The sequence below is a fragment of the Symphalangus syndactylus genome, chromosome 3 (genome assembly GCF_028878055.3).
Source record: "Symphalangus syndactylus isolate Jambi chromosome 3, NHGRI_mSymSyn1-v2.1_pri, whole genome shotgun sequence".
In the NCBI taxonomy this organism is placed as follows: domain Eukaryota; kingdom Metazoa; phylum Chordata; class Mammalia; order Primates; family Hylobatidae; genus Symphalangus; species Symphalangus syndactylus.
The window spans coordinates 133,895,538-133,918,745 of NC_072425.2; the positions used below are offsets into that span (position 1 = coordinate 133,895,538).

Below are 23,208 nucleotides of genomic sequence, written 5' to 3' on the forward strand. Positions count from 1 at the left end.
ACCAAAAACACTACCATAATAATTCCTAATTAGAAGATATATCTAGTTCAATTTCAGGATCTTGAAACCTCTATTCGGTCATCCTTAACCATTATTTGGCCTCAGATGCCTTGAAAATTCTCCAAAAAAAAATGCACAAGAATTTATACACAAAACCTGGCAAGTAACTTTAGACTACTCAAGGATGTCCTATGAAGCTTGCATAGATCTCCCAGACCCCGGTGCCTACAAGCCCCAGATTAAGAACCAAAACAATTCTTGGTTACAGTGTCAAGGGCAACAGCTTTTTAATCTTGACTATCCTACATAATATCGAACGTGCCAAGGAACAGAAATTTAACATTTTTCATATGTGGCACAGATGGAAAATACGACAAAATGCAGAAAGCTAGAGTATCATCATCAACTCATATTTCCTAAGTGTCATGTAGTTCATGAAATTAAATTCAGATGAGATTTGAAGACACCATTCTACATAAAACATGGAAACAGGGTGAAAACGAGGGGAATAGATGCTCTCAAACCTAAGAACACAATCACTCACAGGACATTCAATTTACAAGCGTGGAAAGACGGAGCCCTCACGTTAAACAAAACATCAACTTTTCCAGATGCCAATAAGTACTCTATTTTATTGTCTAAAACGGCCCTATTGGCCAGGCATGGTGGCTCACGTCTGTAATCCTAGAACTTTGGGAAGCTGAGGTGGGCAGATTGCTTGAGGCTAGGAATTCGAGACCAGCCTAGCCAACATGGCAAAATGCTGTTTCTACTAAAAATACAAAAATTAGCTGGGTGTGGTGGTACACACCTGTAATCTCAGCTACTCGGGAGGCTGAGGTAGGAGAATGACGTGAACCTAGGAGGCGGAGCTTGCAGTGAGCCCAGATCGCACCACTGCACTCCAGCCTAGGCGACAGAGCGAGACTCTGTCTCTCAAAAAAATAAATAAATTAAATAAATAAATAAAAAATAAAAGGGCCCCATTATTTGCTTCCACCCAAAAGGCAGGGCCTCTGATGCTAAATGAAACTGAACCACTTTGGGCAATGCCAGAATACGCTCCTCTGCTTGTGTGTGCCAGAGAAGCAGCTTCCCTTCAGAGCTGCTTTCATCTGTTCCATGCAAGACGCCAAGCAGTCTCCACAGTGAGAGTCACTGTGGGCCCATGAAACCTGATCTGCCAACAGAACGTTAACTAGAGGATGTTCAGCACAGGCCTTGCCCTGCTGCGCTGCCAGGCATTTGGATGACTTTGTGGGGAGAGAGCTGCTGTACGGGCAGGGTCCTAAAATGAGAATTAAGTTGACATTGCCAGTGTGAGTCCATATCTGTGAAAGCAACATTTTTCTTTCTTTTTTTTGTCCTTGATAATAGACAAATTTCTCTAAGTGGTTACCACAAACCAAAACAATTCTTGGGAAATAAGTCTTCTCCATAAGCTGTGTGGATTTGACTGAAAATATTAATGTCCCTTTGGCATACTGACAGAGCAAAAATGAGTGAAAGATACATAGAAAAGAGTAAAAAAAACACGGAAAAAGAGAATGAAAGACTAATAGAGCAATTCATTCAACAATATTATTTAATAATTACTAACATTTATTGGCCATTTACATGACAGGCAAAGTGCTAAACCCTTTAAGTTAATTTAAGCATCTACTTCACAAACCAACCCAATACTATTATCTCAATTTTATAGACAAAGGAATTTAAAATCAGAGAAGTTGAGAAACTTGATCAGATAATAAGAGGCCAAAGCAGGATACAAATTCTGGTCAGTCTTACTCCAGGGAGCTCTTAACCTACATGGTACCTAAAATAAACACATTATTGGTATTCTGGGTTATGAAAACAAACCAAAACAATTCTCTCCTCTGACAGATCAAATGCCATGTCATCTTCACAGGTTCCATCATGACAGAATCACCCACAAGCTAGGTTAGTACAAAATGGGCCAGGCAAATAGATGGTCCAAAGACCAAGAACTAGCTGGAAAACAGCTTTAAGGGGAGATGGCAAGTTGGATGGATTAATGAGGCAGGGACATGAGAACACTAAACAAGGAGGGTTGTCTTATTCATAATTTTGCTGGTGAGGATTAAATACACTGTGGTAGAGCAAACTTATTTATATACTCTGGTTGTTGCAAGGTGATGAAGACTATGATGGAAGGCTTGAAACAGAAGGCTTCCCCAGTCAAGCATCAAAGATAAGAGGAGATAGGTAAAAATTTAGGGAACCAGATCATCAGACTCTTCAGGCTGATCCTATGAAGGAGGGAAAGCCATTTGTCCCTGAAACCCTGCATGTGACACCAAAGAACAGAACATGGCAAAACAATCCTTTCCAGCTCTGTGGTGAGCAATGGCATAGAAGAAACTGAGTCATGGATTCTTTCTGACCACATAAAGCTGCTTTGAGCTGGTGGAAACAGAAGACATCTGTGTACCAGAAGGCACAGAAAGGCTTTCTTGCAAGCAAGAAAGTGCATGCTTCTTACAGGTGCTCAGAAGAAGGGGATGATCTAGTTTCTTATGTACTTGGTCCAGTCAATGGTAGGTGTGTTCAAAGGTAATTCCAAAGCAGTCAGCCCAAGAGTTCTATATTTTCAGTAATTTAAACAAACTTCTTAAAAATGTTTACTTCTTAGTAATGAATTGCGTCTGGCACAATTCTGACTTCAAAGAGGGTTCTATTTTTTCTAAATTTCAAAATCTAAAAAGGAAACAAAAATAAATTGGTGATTAAATCTCTGAAATATGTTTCTATGGAAAATGAATTACTTGACAAAAACCTTTTAAAAGTTAAATGGCTAATATTAAAGTCTTAAAGTTTTCAGAACAAGGATGCTATGGGATACACTGCCTGATGCTGTTATCCACTCACTTCATCCAGCTCAGGTACCAGCCCTGGGGGAGAAGTGATGCTATTACAGCAAACAGAACAAGACCAATGGATGGCCTGCAACAGCAATCTCAGGAAGGAGCCACATGGCTCTGATAAGAGTCTATGCCTGTATTTTAGATGTTCTGGATTTAACAAATGTTTGTCTCAGAGCACCTCTTTAATGCTGCCTGCCTTTTCCTAAAAGAAAAACTGCACACAAAACATGCTGTTTTTCCTCATGAAAAGAGAAAGTCTGTTATAATGTCCTGATCTTGTTATAACATGGACAGAACAGTGTGACTATCTTGCAGTGCTATGATCCCTGCAGAAATAATTAAAAAGTAAATCAATAAGAAACCAGGGGTGTTTTCTGCCAAGATACCTTCTTTTGATAAGAAGCCAGCCAGAATTAGGAATCTTCACTCTGCTTGTGGACTAAGCCCTAAAAATGATGTTTCATTAATATGCTCAAGAAACACTGTCAATGTCAACTGCCAGCTAAGGTCAAACCTATTTATTTAACATAGTCACTATTTTAAAATCTAAACAAAGAGACAAATGGTCCTCAAAATAAGACATTTGGGCCCGGCATGGTGGCTCATGCCTATAATCCCAGCACTCTGGGAGCCCGAGGCAGGCAGATCACTTGAGGCCAGGAGTTCAAGACCGGCCTGGCCAACATGGTGAAACACAGCCTCTACTAAAAATACAAAAATTAGCCAGGCACGGTGGCTTGTGCCTGTAGTCTCAGCTACTCAGGAGGCTGAGGCAGGAGAATCACTTGAACCCGGGAGGCAGAGGTTGCAGTGAGCCGAGATCGTGCCGCTGCATTCCAGCCTGGGTGACAGAGTGAGACTCTGTCTCAAAAAAAAAAAAAAAAAAAATTATGACATTTGTATATATAAATAACGTACACTAAATGTGCTAACCTATAGATACATTCAGAGGTTGTATAAATGTTAACTATAACAATACAAAATAAAGGGATTTTGTTGTTGCACTGAAATTTTGTTATTTTGGATACTGCTAGAACAATGGTGTTATAAGGATTGGAATGCTTTTATTCTATACATTAAATTTTGACACACTACTGCTATAATAGAAGTAAACATTTCTAAATACCAAGTTAAAGGACTGGTTATTTATTTTTAATTTATTTTCAGATGGAGTCTCGTTCTATTGGCCAGGCTGGGTGCAATCATAGCTCACTGTAGCCTCGAACTCCTGGGCTCAAGTGATCCTCCTGCCTCAGCTTCTCCAGTAGCTGAGACTACAGGCACACTCTACTACGTCTGGCTTTTTTTTTTTTTTTTGATGGAGTCTCGCTCTGTGGCCCAGGCTGGAGTGCAGTGGTGCGATCTCGGCTCACTGCAACCTCTGCCTCCCGGGTTCAAACGATTATCCTGCCTCATAAACGATTATATGCCTCCCAAGTTGCTGGGACTACAGGTGCATGCCACACGCCCAGCTAATTTTTCTGTATTTTTAGTAGAGGTGGGGTTTCACCGTGTTAGCCAGGATGGTCTTGATCTCCTGACCTCATGACCTGCCCATCTCAGCCTCCCAAAGTGACATCTGGCTATTTTTTTTATTTTTATTTTTTAGAGACAAGGTCTTGCTGTGTTGCCCAGGCTGGCCATCTTGATCTCCTGGCCTCAAACAATCTTCCCACCTCAGCCTCCTGAGTTGTTGGGATACAGGTGCATGCCACCATGCCCGACAAGGATGTAGTCAATGCCACAGTTTTACACGAAGAAAATACACAACCTTGGAACTTAATCTATGACAGTACTGACTGTAGTAAGATCTGACTCATAAAAAATAAGCATTGAGATTAGCCTCTCTTGACACAATGGCACTAAGGAAAAACTGTCATGTTTTGAAACATTTATTTTCAGTTGCTCTGGGGAAGAAAAATGGAAGTCCCACACTTCAGTAAAATTTCAAAAATGATATTCCAACAGTAAGATATCAGAAAAGAAAGTAGAGAATTATCCATTTAACTATAAATTCTAACCCTAGTAGTTTCTGCAAATTATTGTAATCAGAATATCCTGGAATAGAAATAAAGTTCTTTTTATCTCTAAATTCTGTGAGACACTTTCAGTGACTGAACATAGAGGCCATAGGGAGATGGCTTGGAACAATTTCGCAAATAGAGATGGAGCCCATAAGAAAAGTTTTCTTTAGGAATCAATAAACATGTACTGAGAGGCTTTTCTCTTCAGTTTTAACAAGTTTATCAACCCGAGACAGAACACAAAGAAAAGGTTTTGACCCATATATATCCATTTATTAGAAAAATAACACCTATTTCTTGAACTTCCTTACTTTCAATCAGTTTTTCTAGGTGGGCATGATGCTGCCAGAATTTAAATTCAGAAATCATGAAATCCTGGCCTAAAGGGTGGGGTTGCCAAGATTTAGCTCTAGCCCAACCTTGAAAAGACCCTGGCTTGCTATACTGTTTTACAGGAGGCTGTCCATCTTGCAGTTTACATTCTAGTATCTTTTGATTCCTAGTATCAGTCATTACAGTTTAAGAAAATTCTGCCTCCAGGTCCAATACAGAGTTCCTGCTACTCTTTTTTCAATAAGTAATCCCGATGTAGACAAATATATCCATTCTACGACTCTCTTGATTCTTGGAGTAACTTACTATGTATTTATTGAGAATGAAAATACAAACACATATGGTTAGACGGTCTCTGAAGCCAGACTGCCTGGGTTCAAATCTCAGCTTTGCCACTTACTAAATGTGCATCTTGGGCATGTTACTTAACCTTATCATGCCTCAGTTTTCTTATTTATCAAATAACCTCTCATACAGTTTACCTCATAAAACAGCTTACCTCAGTTGTTTTGAACATTAAATAAGGTAATGCAACAGTGCCTGACACATAGAAAGTGGTCAATAAATGTTGACTATTATCCATATCTCTGAAGTCCTTCCACTTGGAATGTCCTCCTTTTATTTTTCTATTTAGGGTTGCCATAAGCCAGGAGACAGCTGGTTTGAAAAGGCTAATAATAAATAGGGCAGTACCAATATTTATCTACTGGTTTTTAGTTATGTTAGGTCATGGGAATGAACACGGCTGGCCTGTTTCACTCTGAAGTAGTTCTAACCTCTTTTCGGACATCAGTTGTGATTTCTACATTCACCGACATGAAAGCACTACAAAGATTTTTCTCTGTGGCGGTGCAGTATGTCTCAAAAGGTATGAGAAAACTGCTTTGAGGATTCTGAGACCCTCAGTATACGGAGACTGGTGGGTGAGCCAATTTAATCCCTTCCCCATTGGTTCTAAACAAAGTGCTTTTAGCCAAGCAAGATGCTGTGTGGTTCTTGATAAGTAAGCCAATCAGGGCAGAGTTGTTTGCCTCTAAGTAGAAGCTTTTTGGCAGTTGCTGCAGGGTACATTCTCCATCAGAAGCATTATGTAAGCCTGGGTTTTGCGTTCCCAGTGATAAAATGCTCATGCAGTATTACAATTAATTAAGTCACAATGAAGTCTAATCAATAAAGACTCAAAAATATTGTCCACAAGAGATCTCTATGCCCTCACTAACGCTGCAGTTTTTTCACTGTAAATTAATTTTCCTTCAGTTAAATAAACGATCTTAGTATGTCTGCTAGCAGGTGGTACAACAGGGGAATAGGGTAAACTAGGCTTTAAGCATGTTGTTAAAAAAAATATATTGAATGAATCTGGTGCTCAAAAAATTTAAGTTATTTGCATCCATCGGTGGAAGGGCAGGTCAGAGAAAACATTTGCCAACACATGAAGCCAGGCCAGGTTTCACCTTCCACAGCAGCTCAAGAAAACTCAACTTTTAATCCTTTATAATTTAGACTCAGGGTTTTATCAAACTGCTCTTTGGGATGCTCTGAGAAGTTTAATCCAAAAACACTGGCCTGGATCAAACTTATTTTACTTAAGGTATAGGAAGCAAACTCTATAGTCGATCAAAACACCCTTTTACACCTAAAAGTCATTTGACTTGGTCACCTTCACAATAACTCATATAACAAAACTACATAAAACCATGGCTGGGTGTGATGGCTCACGCCTACGATCCCAGCATTTTGGGAGGCAGAGCCAGGCGGATTGCTTGAACCTAGGAGTTCAAGACCAGCCTGGGCAACATGATGAAATTCTTGTCTCTACATTAAAAAAAAAAAAAAAGTATATAAAACCAAGTGGTTTGATGAATAAATACTTTAGATCATGTTAATAATATAATACAAGAGTCTGGCAGGGCACGGTGGCTCACGTCTGTAATCCCAGCACTTAGGGAAGCCGAGGTAGGCAGATCACTTGAAGCCAGGAGTTCAAGACCAGCCTGGCCAACATGATGAGACCCCCGTCTCCACTAAAAATACAAAAATTAGCTGGGTGTGGTGGCACGCACCTGTAGTCCTAGCCACCCGGGAGGCTGAGGCAAGAGAATCACTTGAACCCAGGAGGCGAAAGTTGCAGTGAGCTGAGGTTGTACCACTGCACTCCAGCCTGGGCGGCAAAATCTGTCTCAAAAAAACAAAACAAAACAAAACAAGAGTCTGATATAAGATTCCATAGTTAAGTAGTGATGATTCAGTTTTTCATTCAAAAACACTTACTGAATGCTTATGTCGTACCAGGGGCTGTCAGGTTTTATGGAAGATATTGATGTGTAAAACACAGCTCTGATAATCAAGAGGCTTACATTCTAGTGGGGAGAGGAGGAAGACATATACGTAATTATAAAAACTAGGTGGTATACAATCAACCTAGCCTCAAATAAATCCTTTTTTTTTTTTTTTTAAATTTTTTTTTGCACACAAAAACAATAAACATTTTCTAAAAAATACATACAAACAAAAAGATGCGTATCAAACATATTAGGAAGGTTGCACATGGGAAGTCGGGGAATAGAAATGGGGGGTGGGAGTTAAAATAAATGAGAGAGGGACTTTATATGGATCAGTGATAATAACTCAATCCTCTATTTGACAAAGAAGAGGGAGAAGGAAGAGGAAGAAAAAGAAAGTGGGATAAAGGATCAGAAAGGGAGGAAAATAGAAGAAATTAGAGTATGACTCCAGGGTAGACCTGTTTTGTTGTCACTGAGTTGGTTGGTTGGTTTGTCTGTTGTATTTTTCATGTTTCGCCAAGTTGGCCAGACTGGTCCCGAACTCCTAGCCCGAAGTGATCAACCCGCCTCGCCCCCCAGAGTGCCGGGCCCACAGGCGTGAGCCACCACGTCCAGCCCCCACATTGCTTCTAGCCTCCGTGGTAGACCTCCCAGACGGAGCGGCCGGGCAGAGACGCTCCTCACTTCTTCCCAGACACGGGGCGGCCGGGCAGAGGCGCTCCTCACTTCCCAGACGGGGCGGCCAGGCAGAGACGCTCCTCACTTCTTCCCAGACGATAGGTGGCTGGGCAGAGGCGCTCCTCACTTCCCAGACGATGGGTGGCCGGGCAGAGGCGCTCCTCACTTCCCAGACGGGGCGGCCGGGCAGAGGCGCTCCCCACTTCCCAGAAGGGGCGGCCGGGCAGAGGCGCTCCTCACCTCCCAGACGATAGGTGGCCGGGCAGAGGCGCTCCTCACTTCCCAGACGATGGGTGGCCGGGCAGAGGCGCTCCTCACTTCCCAGACGATGGGTGGCCGGGCAGAGGCGCTCCTCACTTCCCAGACAGGGCGGCCGGGCAGAGGCGCTCCTCACTTCCCAGACGATGGGTGGCCGGGCAGAGGCGCTCCTCACTTCCCAGACGATGGGTGGCCGGGCAGAGGCGCTCCTCACTTCCCAGACGGGGTGGCCGGGCAGAGGCGCTCCTCACTTCCCAGACGATGGGTGGTCGGGCAGAGGCGCTCCTCACTTCCCAGATGGTGGGTGGCCGGGCAGAGGCGCTCCTCACTTCCCAGACGGGGCGGCCGGGCAGAGGCGCTCCTCACTTCCCAGACGATGGGTGGCCGGGCAGAGGCGCTCCTCACTTCCCAGACGATGGGTGGCCTGGCAGAGGCGCTCCTCACTTCCCAGACGGTGGGTGGTCGGGCAGAGGCGCTCCTCACTTCCCAGACGGTGGGTGGCCGGGCAGAGGCGCTCCTCACTTCCCAGACGGTGGGTGGCCGGGCAGAGGCGCTCCTCACTTCCCAGACGGTGGGTGGCCGGGCAGAGGCGCTCCTCACTTCCCAGACGGTGGGTGGCCGGGCAGAGGCGCTCCTCACTTCCCAGATGGGGCGGCCGGGCAGAGGCGCTCCTCACCTCCCAGACGATGGGTGGCCGGGCAGAGGCGCTCCTCATTTCCAGACGGGGCTGCCGGGCAGAGGCGCTCCTCACCTCCCAGACGATGGGTGGCCGGGCAGAGGCGCTCCTCATTTCCAGACGGGGCTGCTGGGCAGAGGCGCTCCTCACTTCCCAGACGATGGGTGGCCGGGCAGAGGCGCTCCTCACCTCCCAGACGATGGGTGGCCGGGCAGAGGCGCTCCTCACCTCCCAGACGATCGGTGGCCAGGCAGAGGCGCTCCTCATTTCCAGACGGGGCTGCTGGGCAGAGGCGCTCCTCACTTCCCAGACGATGGGTGGCCGGGCAGAGGCGCTCCTGACTTCCCAGACAATGGGTGGCCGGGCAGAGGCGCTCCCCACTTCCCAGACGGGGCGGCCGGGCAGAGGCGCTCCTCACTTCCCAGACGATGGGTGGCCGGGCAGAGGCGCTCCTCACTTCCCAGACGATGGGTGGCCAGGCAGAGACGCTCCCCACTTCCCAGACCGGTTGGCGGCCGGGCAGGGGCTGCAATCCCAGCACCCTGGTAGGCCAAGGCAGGCGGCTGGGAGGCGGAGGCTGCCGTGAGGCCAGACCACGCCACCTCACTCCAGCCCGGGCAACACCGAGCACCGGGTGAGCGAGACTCCGTCTGCAGTCCCAGCACCTCGGCAGGCGGAGGCGGGCAGAGTACTTGGCGGTAGGAGCTGGCGACCAGCGTGGCCAACATGGCGAACGCGTGCCTGCAGCGAAAGGAGCGTGACGGCAGTCCCAGGCAGTCCGCGGCGCGGGCAGCAGCGAGCCGAGTAGATTGCAGCATGGGCCCCAGAGGGAGGGAAAGAAAAGAAAGAAAAAGAAAGAAAGAAAAGAAAGAAAGAAAAGAAAGAAAGAAAAGAAAGAAAGAAAGAAAAGAAAAGAAAGAAAGAAAGAAAGAAAGAAAGAAAGAAAGAAAGAAAGAAAGAAAGAAAGAAAAGAAAGAAAGAAAAAGAAAAAGAAAGAAAGAAAGAAAGAAAGAAAGAAGGAAAGAAGGAAAGAAAGAAAGAAAGAAAGAAAGAAAGAAAGAAAGAAAGAAAGAAAGAAAGAAAGAAAAAGAAAGGAGGGAGGGAGGGCGGGCGGGCGGGCAGGCAGGCAGGCTAAATCCTCTTTTAAATGTATACCACTGTCATTCCAACTTGAAAATATATGTCTTTAGTACATCTCGGGATGCCTATGAAAGGAAACTTGTATCACAAACACCAGGCATAGAAATATCCATGAATTGTGAGGATACTTCATTCCACACATTACTGACAATAGAGAGCAGCTTAGAATTCTTGAGCTAACTATATCCATTTGCAGAGCATGGCCTCCCACACAGCTGTATGTAGCTACTCTGGAATTCAACTTGGCTAGAAGCAGCTAAATGGTAGAGCCTTTGCTTTCTGGTCTTCCAAGTGATCATTTAGAACACTATACCAGCTCTGCAGGAGTTTCTAGATCCTTCAGGAAGAAAAACAGATAAACTCAGCTCAAGCCTATGACAACAGCTGAGAAAAGGAAGGATTTTGTGCATCGGGAATTTCCTCAACCACACTATCTCCTGTAATACAGCAATAGCAGCTGGCCTCACAGGCTGAAAAGCAGCCAGCACTCGCCTCCATCAGAAGACTATGCGCCAGGTCTACTGAGACACAACTGTGCCCAGAAACAGGAGGTGTAAGCAGAAAAAGGACTCAGGGACAGACTCTAAACTTCCTTCACCTGACACTTTCTGGTACTTGAAGGTTGTCTAAGCTAAGAAAAGCCTAAACAAGCGATGAATTCATTTTCTGCTATGCCTTATCCTTTTGAAGTATTCTCTAATGGGCTTTGGGATTTAGGCAGATGACATTCGGCAATGCCAAGCACATGTATGTTACCAAGGGCCAGAGAGATCATATTGGTAATACAGCAAGTATCTACTCATTTCCTACACTGGTTCTCATTCTCTGTACTAATCATACAAAAACTTTTATTCCTACTTAGGGAATTATTTAACTGGGATTAAAGAGCGACTACATTTAGGATAATCCTGTTGGCTTTCTCTGGGTCTTGAAGCTTTCAGGTTAACTAACATCATATTACAAATAACAGCTCTAAGCAGTTAGACTGTTAGTTTATTTCTAAGCACTAATAGACAGTGTGGCTGACAGCATGCTTAGCTGTTTTCTAGGACCCCCTATCTGAAGCCGGCTCTGGGAAGGGTTCAGTAAGAATCTCTTGCCATGGTGTGAGGTGATGGGGGTGGAGGATAGAAGAGATCCAAGTTGCTCACAGGAAACACTGTGGACACTGGAAAAGTAAAGGAAGTGCTCTATCTTGCTCTTTTTGCAACAGTATGGTGTAGTAAAACAAACACTGAATTTGAATACTGACTTAGTTACTTATTACCTGTGTGGCTTTGGCAAGTTAACTCCTTTCTCTAAACTTCAGCTTCCAAAACTTCATCAGCAAGATGATAAAATATGTGCTATTACCTATTCTAAGATATAGTTATGTAGCTCAAATTAGATTAAGTAAAAGAAAATAATTTAGGTTGCGTATGCTGGCTTCTGCCCATAATCCCAGCACTTTGGGAGGTCAAGGTGGGAGGATTGCTTGAGGCCAAGAGTTCAAGACCAGACTGAGCAATATAGTGAGACTCATCTCTACAAAAAATCTTAAAAAATTAGCTTGGAATGGTGGCACAAGCCTGTAGTCCTAGCTACTTTGGAGCCTGAGGTAGAGGGCTGTTTGAACCCAGGAGTTTGAGGCTACAGTGAGCTATGGTCACACCACTAGGCTCTAGCTTGGGTGACAGAGCAAGATCCTGTCGCTAAAAATATAAAAATTGAAAAATTGAAATATTTTTAAAAAATATATTGGCTGGGTGCAGTGGCTCACACCTATAATCCCAGAACTTTGGGAGGCCGAAGTGGGCAGACTGCTTGAGTCCAGGAGTTCAAGACCAGCCTGGGTAACATAATAAGATCCCATCTCTACAAAAAACTACAAAATTGGGTGGGCGTGGTGGCGTGTGCCTGTAGTCCAAGCTACTCAGGAGGCTGAGGTGGGAGGATGGCTTGGGCCTGGGAGGCGGAGGCTGCAGTGAGCCAAGATCACGCCACTGCACTCCAGTCTGGGCAACAGAGTGAGATCCTGTCTCAAAAAATAAAACTATTAAAAAAGAAACTATTTTATAAACTCAAAAGCCCTAAACAAATGTAATTTCTTGATATTACTACTGATATTATGATTTGGATAAGACTGTACTCTCTAGAACGGCTTTTGGAGTCAGTATTCTAACAACCCTATGCATTAATTCATTCAACACATATTTACTGAGTGCCTACTAGAACTCAGGCACCGTCCAAAGCCCTGGGAACATAGCAGTAAACAAAAACCAAATGCTTATTATGGTCAAGTGGTGATGGGAGGTGAGGAGACAATAAAGTAATGTGAGGCAGTGCTAAGTGCTATAAAGAAAAAGCAGAACTACAGAAAGAGAATGATGGGGGTAGCCAGGACAGGCCTCTCTGAGGGGACCTATGACTCCTCTCTGAGGGGAATATATGTGTTTGGCAAGTCTAAGAAACAGCAAGGAAGGCCCTGTGACTGGAGCTCAGAACCAGAGGTGAACAGTAATAGGAAGTGAGACCAAAGAAGAGGCAATGACAGCTGTGCCTTGTAGGCCATAATAATAATGACTCCTTCAATTTTATTCTAAATGTAAATGAATGCCACTGGGGGTGGGGTGGTTCTGATTCAGATTTAATATTTACTAAGTCCTACTACACACCAGATCCTATGGTAGGTTATTGACAGTTGTGAAAAAGACATGTTTCGTCTGTACTTTCACTAAGTTCAGTCTGGTGTGGAAGACATACAATGAAAGAAGTAGTTACAATATAAAGCTTGGTAAGCACCATGATAAGAGAAAGTTTAGAGACATGAAGAGTGAACAGAAATTATCTAGATTCTTATTTCTATCCAATCTAATTTTTTTATTCTAAATTCTAGAATACAGGAGTGGGTGGAGTGGGGTGGGATAAGGAAGATGTATTCTCAGCAGTGGGAAATGCTCCAGAAAACAAAACTTGTTCAGGGAACGAGAAGAAAATTAGGGTGACTGGTGGGAGAGTAGGAGCTGGGGCTGAAGAGCTAGGCAGGAGTCAGGTTATAAAGGTATTTCTATGTCATTGTTTCTGAAATAGCAGACAGGAGATCAATTTAGTAAGTTGAAATCAGCATTTTTTAAAACGGAATAGAATAAAATATATTGAAATGCACTGTACATAGTAAGTTCTGCCTTTTTAAAAAAATTGTTTGTTGGCTGGGCACAGTGGCTCATGGAGGTCAAGGAGGGAGGATCGCTTAAGGCTAGGAATTCAAGACCAGCTTGGTCAACAGAGTGAGATTCCATCTCTATAAAAAATTTTAAAAAATTAGACGGGCATGATGGTGCTTGGTGCTTGCCTGTAGTCCCAGCTACTTGGAAGGCTGAGGTGGGAGGACTGCCTGAGTCCAGGAACTGGAGATTGCAGGATCACATCACTGCACTCCAGCCTGGGTGACAGGGCGAGACTCTGTCTTAAAAAAAAAAAAAAAAAAAAAAAGGTATTTTGTTTTCGGTCATGGTGGTATACGCCTCTAGTCCCAGCTACTTGGGAGACTGAGGCAAGAGGGTCACTTGAACCGGGGAGTTCAAGTTCAGCCTGGACAAAATAGCAAGACCCCATCTCTAAAATCAAGCAAACAAAGCTTTTGTTCATTTGTATCTATATATGTGTGTTCTGGGTCACAGTATAAAATGTACTTTTTTCTTATCATAGCCAAAAATGTTTGTAAGCCAATGCTTTGCCACCTTATGGAGTAAACTTTACCTTAGAGGCAATGGTAAACCACTGAAAAGTTTCAGGCTAGAAAATGACATAATCAGATTTGTGTGTTTAAGTAAGAGAGAGAGGGAGAATGTATGTGTATGTGTGTGTGTAGTATGTTTTATTTATTTGTATGTTTGTATTCTGGAAAGATTACTCACGTAGCAAAGTTGACAATGGATTAGAGGGGGACAAGACTGGAGCCAGGAATCCATATAATTGGCTATTGTTTAATTGAGGCAAGGGAAGATGATAGTATGGTCTTAGAAGTGGCTACATGAATGGAGGGCTGAATCGACAGGATTTGGTAACTGATCAGCTGTGGCACTGGTGAGAGAGAAAGCATTAAGGCTTGCGCTGGCCTTGGTCAGATGGTGATGCTATTCACTAAGGCAGCAAATACAGAATAGAGCAAATCTAGGGAGGGGGAAGTTAAGTTCATTTCTGAAGATGTCTCCATTGATCTGACTTCAAGACATGAAAGTGAAGACAATGGTTAGCAAATACTTGGATATGCAGCCCTAGATTGAGAGGTCCAGGCCAAAAAGTTAATTGAGGACTGATCACCACAGTGATCGATGAAGCTGTGGCTCCAGAAAGATGTTGTAAAGATGACAAGATCTAAAGGATGAGAAGAGAAAAATAAGTCTGGTAGAGAAGACCGAGAAGGTGCTCTCAGAGGACAGGAGGAAAACTGGAGAATATGGCGTCTCAGAAGCAATGAGAAAAAGTGTTTTAAAATGTAATGAGTGACTCAACAATAAGAAAATAAACAACCTGAATTTAAAAATGACCAAAAGACCTGAAGAGACACCTCAACAAAGATATACAGATGGCAAATAAGCATAAGAAAAGATGCTCATCCTCATACATCATTAGAGAATTAAAAATTAAAACAACAATGAAATACCACTATATACCCATTAGAATGGCCAAAATCCAAAATGCTGATACCATCAAATGCTGACAAGGATGTGGCGCAGCAGAAGCTCTCACTCATTGCTGGCAGGAACGCAAAATAGCATAGCCACTTTGGAAGACAGTTTGGCAGTTTCCTACAAAACTATCCATGCTCTTACCATATGATCCAGGAATCGTGCTCCTTAGTATTTAACCGAATGAGTTAAAAATTTATGTCCACACAAAAACCTGCACAAGGATGTTACAGTAGCTTTATTCATAACTGTCAAAATTTGGAAGCAACCAAGATGTCATCAGTAGGTGAAAGGACAAAGGGTGGTATATCCAGGTAATGAAATATTATTCAGTGCTAAAAAGAAACGGGCTCTCAAGCCATGAAGAGACATGGAGGAACCTTATTGCATATTACTATTTGAAAAACACCAATCTGAAAAGGCTGCATACTGTATGTTTCCAACCATATGACATTCTGGAAAAGGAAAAACTTGTGGAGACAGTGAAAGGCTCAGTGGTTGCAGGGGTTAGGGAGAAATGGATAAACAGGCAGAGCACAGAGGATTTTGGGGGCAGTGAAACAATTTTATATAATATGATAGTGGTGAATACATATCACTATACATTTATCAAAACCCACAGAATGTGTAACACTGAGAGAAAACCCTAATGTAAGCTATGGACTTTGGGTGATAATGTGTCAATGCATGTTCATTGATTGTAACAAACATACCACTCTGGTGGGTCACATTGATAATGACAGGGGTTAGCAGGGGAGGGAGGTAGGACAGCACAGAGGGTACATGCAAACTGTGTACCTTCCACTCAATATTGCTATGAATCTAAAACTGCTCTAAAATATAACTCTAAAGAGGCAGGGCACAGTAGCTCACACCAGTAGTCCCAGCACTTTGGGAGGCCAAGGCAGGCAGATCACCTGACCTCAGGAGTTTGAGACCAGCCTGGACAACATGGCAAAACCCCATCTTTACCAAAAAAAAAAAAAAAAAAATTAGTCAGGCATAGTGGTGTGTGCCTGCAGCTCCAGCTACTTGGGACGCTAAGGGAGGATCACCTGAGCCTGGGAGGTCGAGCTACAGTGAGCCATGATCACACCACTGCATTCCAACCTGAGCAACAGAGCAAGACCCAGTCTCAAAAAAGGCAGGAAGGGAGGAAGGGAGGAAAGGAGAGAGGGAGGGAGGGGAAGGGTGAAGTGTTAATCACTGCTGGGCAGTGATTAAGAAAAAGACTAAGGATATGCAGTTGATCAATAATGAGATCACTGGTGACCCTGGCCAGAGCACTACTGGACCACTTCTCTGCTTCCTTTTATAGTAAACTGGAAAGAGCGTGTCTACTTCCTTTGTCTATTTTCCTTCTATTCCTTTTTTGTTGCAACCACATGATCAAGCTTTTGCTCCTGTTCCTCTGCCAAAAGTGTACTTCAGAATCATTAATGATCTAGGAAGGCGAGGGTGTGGGGGGATAAAAAAGAAACAAAATCATTAATGATCTCCACATTTCTAAATGCAACATTCAGTTCTCAATCCTCTTACCTGACTTGGCAGCAGCATTCACTCCCCACAGCTCCTCACTCCCTCCTCCCTCCTCCTGGGAACAGTTTCTTCACTTGTCTCCTAGGACAGCAGGCCCTCTGGCTTACCTCACCAGCAACTCTTATGATCCCTCTTCACCTGCTTGTTCTCTAAATATCGGTATGTTCCAGAGTTTAATCCGTGGACCTCTTCTCTTCTCTGTAACCACTGCCTAAAATGTGAGCTCACCTCATGGCTTTAACTATTATCTATACACTGGGGATTCCAAACATAATCCCCAACCCAGAACTCTCTCCTAAATGCAACTGCCAATTCAATATCTCAACTCTGATGTCTAATGTGCACCTCAAACATGACATGTCTAAGACATCTCTCCAAAACGTAAGTATTCGTCCCCAGTCATCCCCATCTCAGTTGGCAGAAAATCCATCCTTCCATTTGCTCAGGATAGAAACTCTGGAGTCTTTCTTTCATATCAAATCCAACACTAAATGTTGTTGGAGCCAAACTACCTGGGTTCAAATTCTACTTCAGCCACTTTGTAGCAGTGTTATCTTGGGAAAATTGCCTAATCTCTCCTGGCTTCAGTTTTATCACCAGTAAAATGGAGACAATAATCTTATGTATCTCATAGGGTTGTTAAAATAATGAAGTGAGTTAATGTTTGTGAAGTGCTTTGAACAGTGCCTGCCACACATGGTATGTAGCATCTCTTGAATCTGATCACTTCTTACCATCTGCACCTCGACACCCCAGACTGGGAACCAGCCACCAACATCTCTTTTCTGGACTACTGTAAAAGTCTCCTCCTAACTGATGTCCCTCCTTCAGCCTTTGTACCTTTCAGCCTACTGGCAACATAGCAGCCAAAGTGATCTTTTTTAAACAAAAGTCACTACAAAATTTTTCAACTTTTTTGTATGTTTGAAATTTTTCATCATAAAATTTGGAAAAAACAAAACTCAGATTACGTCACTCCTGTCAAAATCCTCCAATCCTGTACACTTCAGTCAGAGTAAAATCTAGTCTTTACATTAACTAGGCCCTAAAATTAAGTTCCCTCTTGCCCCTCTGACCTCTCTCTTCCTCTTCTCTCATCGCTCCTTCCTTCCAGGCACGCAGGCCTCCTTCCTGTTCCTTCCCATGCAGCCATGCTCCCTCCCCATGGCCTCTGCGCTGACCCCTCAACAGCCGGGGGGCAGGGGGTGCTCTTCCTCGGACTGCACAGCATTCACCCTCACCTTCTTTCAGGCTTTGCTGAAAGGTCACTTTCTCCATGAAGGGGTTTCATGTAACTTACCAACCACTATCCTAACTCCTTCTCTATTTTATTTTTCTCACAGCATTTAGCACTATCTTCTATACTATGAAGTTATCAGTTCAAAGGAGACAAGTTAAATCTACTCCAAGGTTCACCTCTTTGTTCTAAAATGCAATTACCACGGGCTTCTACTTTGCTGTCAACCCAGTGGACATATGTTCTTCCTTAAAATGAAAACAGATGATTAAGCAAAACTATATGACTTATTGCATTGTCTCTAAAACGTTCCCTTCTTATGTGCAAATAAATGGTGATAAAATACTGTTAATTCTGAGCATCTTGTATCTATTTTCAGTGTTAAATTTTTCCAAGACCTGCCTACCTTACTGCCCACTCATTAAATAAAATTTTTAAAATTTGATTCTGGAGGACAAAGAGCACAGAAATAGGAAATGAAGCAGTAGCAAGACTCAGATGCAAAGCCTACTTTATCCTTGGCATTTAAAACTACATTGCAATGAGAACCCAATAAGTGGAAATATCCTGAAAAAGGGTAGGAAGACAGAAGTGAAACAAAAATATTTATTGCATTACTGCTATGCCATGGGCCTACTGAGTCTTCACATACATTATCTCATTTAATCCTTACAGTAATAGCAGCCCTCACAAAACTCTCAGCCAATTTATAGATGAGGACACTAAAGCTGAGACACACTTAGGGCCTAGATTCAAACCCACGTAGGGCTCTCTGATGCCAAAACCTGTATACTGTTTCTACAGAACCTTGCCTCCTGGAGGCATCAGGTCAGCAAGCTGGAGTTAAAAAACGTTGTAAATGGGCCATTTATACTCCATCACTAAATTCGTGGGATAACTGAGTGGGTCTAACTTTTATGAACCCATTCATAGCTATGTGCTAGCGACTCCCTTACCTGTGGACATAAAAAATGGGATGCGGAACTTTCCACTCAGCACGCGGGCCCGCAGATTCTGCAGTGTGCTTCCATCAAATGGCAGGGCACCGCACACAAGCACATAGAGGACAACTCCAAGGCTCTGCATCCCAAACAGACAGGGTGTACAATTAATCACATCAGGGGAAACAAAAAAGACCACTGTAGTGTGTGTATGCAGATGATGGTGAGTCATGCATACGATTACGGAATAAAATTTTTCTTCCATCTTAGAACAGTTAACAATCTTCTTTGCTTCTAGGCATTAATTTAGCGTAACATCCTGAATTTTTCTCAGTACTCATTCTCTGAGGATAAGGTAAATGGCCACAGTAGAAATAATCTCTGTTCTTGGCAACGGCCCCCATCCAAGCTGGCCCTTGGGGTTCTGTTGCAGATGCAAAGGGGAAATTTGAAATCTGTGGCTCAGTCCACAAGGTAAGTATTGGAGGAAAGATTTTGCACAAGTAGGCCGGGTGCAGTGGCTCATGCCTATAATCCCAGCATTTTGGGAGGCCAAGGTGGGAGGATCATCTGAGGTCAGGAGTTTGAGTCTAGCCTGGCCAACATGGTGAAACCCTGTCTCTATTAAAAATACAAAAAATTAGCCAAGTGTGGTGGCTTGTGCCTGTAATCCCAACTACTTGGGAGGCTGAGGCAGGAGAATCGTTTGAACCTGGAAAGTGGAGGTTGCAGTGTGCCAAGATCATGCTGCTGCTCTCCAGCCTGGGGGACAGAGTGAGACTCTGTTTCAAAAGAACAAAAAGGCTTTGCACAGGAATTGGGACTTGAAAGAACAGGTGACCAGGATCTCAATTCATGTGCATCATTATGTATCGATGCGAATAGCTGTCATCAACTAAGGGTAGCTAATGCTGTGGGGTATAATAGAAGGCAGGTACTTACCCAGATGTCCACTTTGGGCCCATCATATTCTTTTCCTTCAAAGAGTTCAGGTGCAGCATAGGGAGGGCTGCCACACCAGGTCTTCAGCAGCTGCCCAGGAGTGAAGAGGTTACTGAAACCAAAATCTAGAAAGGCAAATGGACATAATTCATATTATTGTAACCTTTTATTGTAACTGAGCAAACACTAGTCTCTAGTCACTAAAGATTCCAAATCATTAAGTCTGAACATTAAATGCAAAAAGAGAACATTTAGAAACCACATAGTCAGACACTTAAAACAATAACAGTGAAACAGAGATATAGATGAGCTGAAATACAAAGATAAACATGGTCAGTTTATGTCAGCAGAAATAGTACTGCTCCCTTTGTAAACCTAGGCAGAATAAAGCAAGTGGTACTTGTTCCTTTAAGAATGCAAATGGTAATCAGCTTAAGGAGATTTTGGGCTGAGACGATGGGGTCTTCTAGATACACAATCATGTCATCTGCAAACAGGGACAATTTGACTTCCTCTTTTCCTAATTGAATACCCTTTATTTCCTTCTCCTGCCTGATTGCTCTGGCCAGAACTTCCAGCACTATGTTGAATAGGAGTGGTGAGAGAGGGCATCCCTGTCTTGTGCCAGTTTTCAAAGGGAATGCTTCCAGTTTTTGCCCATTCAGTATGATATTGGCTGTGGGTTTGTCATAGATAGCTCTTATTATTTTGAGATACGTCCCATCAATACCTAATTTATTGAGAGTTTTTAGCATGAAGTATTGTTGAATTTTGTCAAAGGCCTTTTCTGCATCTATTGAGATAATCATGTGGTTTTTGTCTTCAGCAAAGTCTCAGGATACAAAATCAATGTACAAAAATCACAAGCATTCTTGTACACCAATCACAGACAAACGGAGAGCCAAATCATGAGTGAACTCCCATTCACAATTGCTTCAAAGAGAATAAAATACCTAGGAATCCAACTTACAAGGGATGTGAAGGACCTCTTCAAGGAGAACTACAAACCACTGCTCAATGAAATAAAAGAGGATACAAACAAATGGAAGAACATTCCATGCTCATGAGTTGGAAGAATCAATATCGTGAAAATGGCCATACTGCCCAAGGTAATTTATAGATTCAATGCCATCCCCATCAAGCTACCAATGACTTTCTTCACAGAATTGGAAAAAACTAAAGTTCATATGGAACCAAAAAAGAGCCCGCATCGCCAAGTCAATCCTAAGCCAAAAGAACAAAGCTGGAGGCATCACGCTACCTGACTTCAAACTATACCACAAGGCTACAGTAACCAAAACAGCATGGTACTGGTACCACAACAGAGACATAGATCAATGGAACAGAACAGAGCCCTCAGAAATGATGCCGCATAGCTACAACTATCTGATCTTTGACAAACCTGACAAAAACAAGCAATGGGGAAAGGATTCCCTATTTAATAAATGGTGCTGGGAAAACTGGCTAGCCATATGTAGAAAGCTGAAACTGGATCCCTTCCTTACACCTTATACAAAAATTAATTCAAGATGGATTAAAGACTTAAATGTTAGACCTAAAACCATTAAAATCCTACAAGAAAACCTAGGCAATACCATTCAGGACATAGGCGTGGGCAAGGACTTCATGTCTAAAACACCACAAGCAATGGCAACAAAAGCCAAAATTGACAAATGGGATCTAATTAAACTAAAGAGCTTCTGCACAGCAAAAGAAACTACCATCACAGTGAACAGGCAACCTACAGAATGGGAGAAAATTTTTGCAACCTACTCATCTGACAAAGGGCTAATATCCAGAATCTACAATGAACTCAAACAAATTTACAAGAAAAAAACAAACAACCCCATCAAAAAGTGGGCAAAGGATATGAACAGACACTTCTCCAAAGAAGACATTTATGCAGCCAAAAAACACATGAAAAAACGCTCATCATCACTGGCCATCAGAGAAATGCAAATCAAAACCACAGTGAGATACCATCTCACACCAGTTAGAATGGCCATCATTAAAAAGTCAGGAAACAACAGGTGCTGGAGAGGATGTGGAGAAATAGGAACACTTTTACACTGTTGGTGGGACTGTAAACTAGTTCAACCATTGTGGAAGTCAGTGTGGCGATTCCTCAGGGATCTAGAACTAGAAATCCCATTTGACCCAGCCATCCCATTACTGGGTATATACCCAAAGGACTATAAATCATGCTGCTATAAAGACACATGCACACGTATGTTTATTGCGGCACTATTCACAATAGCAAAGGGTTGGAACCAACCCAAATGTCCAACAACGACAGAGTGGATTAAGAAAATGTGGCACATATACACCATGGAATACTATGCAGCCACAAAAAATGATGAGTTCATGTCCTTTGTAGGGACATAGATGAAACTGGAAAACATCATTCTCAGTAAACTATCGCAAGGACAAAAAACCAAACACCGCATGTTCTCACTCATAGGTGGGAATTGAACTATGGGAACTCATGGACACAGGAAGGGGAACATCACACTCCGGGGACTGTTGTGGGGTGGGGGGAGGGACAGCATTAGGAGATACACCTAATGCTAAATGACGAGTTAATGGGTGCAGCAAAACAACATGGCACATGGATACATATGTAATAAACCTGCACATTGTGCACATGTACCCTAAAACCTAAAGTATAATAATAAAAAAGAATGGCAATGAAAGGTAAAAAAAAAAAAAAAAAAAAAAAAGAACATGAAGGTTAAAAAAAAAAAAAAAAAGAATGCAAATGGGGCCAGGGGCAGTGGCTCATGCCTTCATGCCTGTAATCCCATCACTTTGGGAGGCCGAGGTGGGCGGATCACGAGGTCAGGAGATCATCCTGACCAACATGGTGAAACCCCCTCTCTACCAAAATACAAAAAATTAGCCGGGTGTGGTGGTGTGCGCCTGTAGTCCCAGGTACTTGGGAGGCTGAGGCAGGGCAATTGCTTGAACCCGGGAGGCAGAGATTGCAGTGAGCTGACATGGCGCCACTGCACTCCAGCCTGGGTGACAGAGCAAGACTCTGTCTCCAAAAAAAAAAAAAAAAAAAAAAAAAAAAAAAAGAATGCAAATGAAACTGGATAATGTTAAGACCACATTAGAATCAGGAAACACATGTAAGCCTACTCAGCTGGACCCAGAATTTTTATGTTATTTTTACTTCTTATGACAAACACATCTATGACCATTTAAAAATTAGATAAAGTGACATTATTATAATTAAGTAGTTTATTCAAAGGGAAGAATATGCAACTTATTTACAAACTGAAGCAAGAATGCTTACATTTTAACTCTCCTTGTGCTTCAGTTTTCCTCCCTTCTTCTCTCCCTCTCCTACTGCTACAAGAAGCAGCAGATGGGAGGTAGCAGGGATGAGTCTTCGGGAGCTACACTAAGACAATGAGCAAGGATGGCCGGCCAAACGAGTCTTTGCTGTAGAAATGCTTTTATTTATGTATGTATACCCATGTGACAGGCTAGAAATCCCTCATGCCCCAGGGATACCATGCTCCCCGCAATCACAGCATCTGAAAATGTTAAGCACCTACCTACTCTCTGAAACCCGTCCCTCTCTTTTCCAGTTTT

At 43.1% G+C, this 23,208-nt stretch overlaps 1 protein-coding gene across 11 annotated transcripts in view; it reads right to left on the minus strand.

Moving 5' to 3' along the window:
- SIK3 (SIK family kinase 3) overlaps positions 1-23,208 on the minus strand; it is a 272,964-nt gene that overhangs the window by 41,137 nt on the left and 208,619 nt on the right. For all 11 annotated transcript variants that reach the window (XM_055273245.2, XM_055273251.2, XM_055273248.2 and 8 more), the window contains 2 exons: positions 19,609-19,733; positions 18,682-18,805 (listed from right to left, as the gene is read on the minus strand). In XM_055273245.2, coding sequence (XP_055129220.1) covers positions 18,682-18,805; positions 19,609-19,733 — 249 coding nt within the window. The remainder of the gene's footprint in view (positions 1-18,681; positions 18,806-19,608; positions 19,734-23,208) is intronic.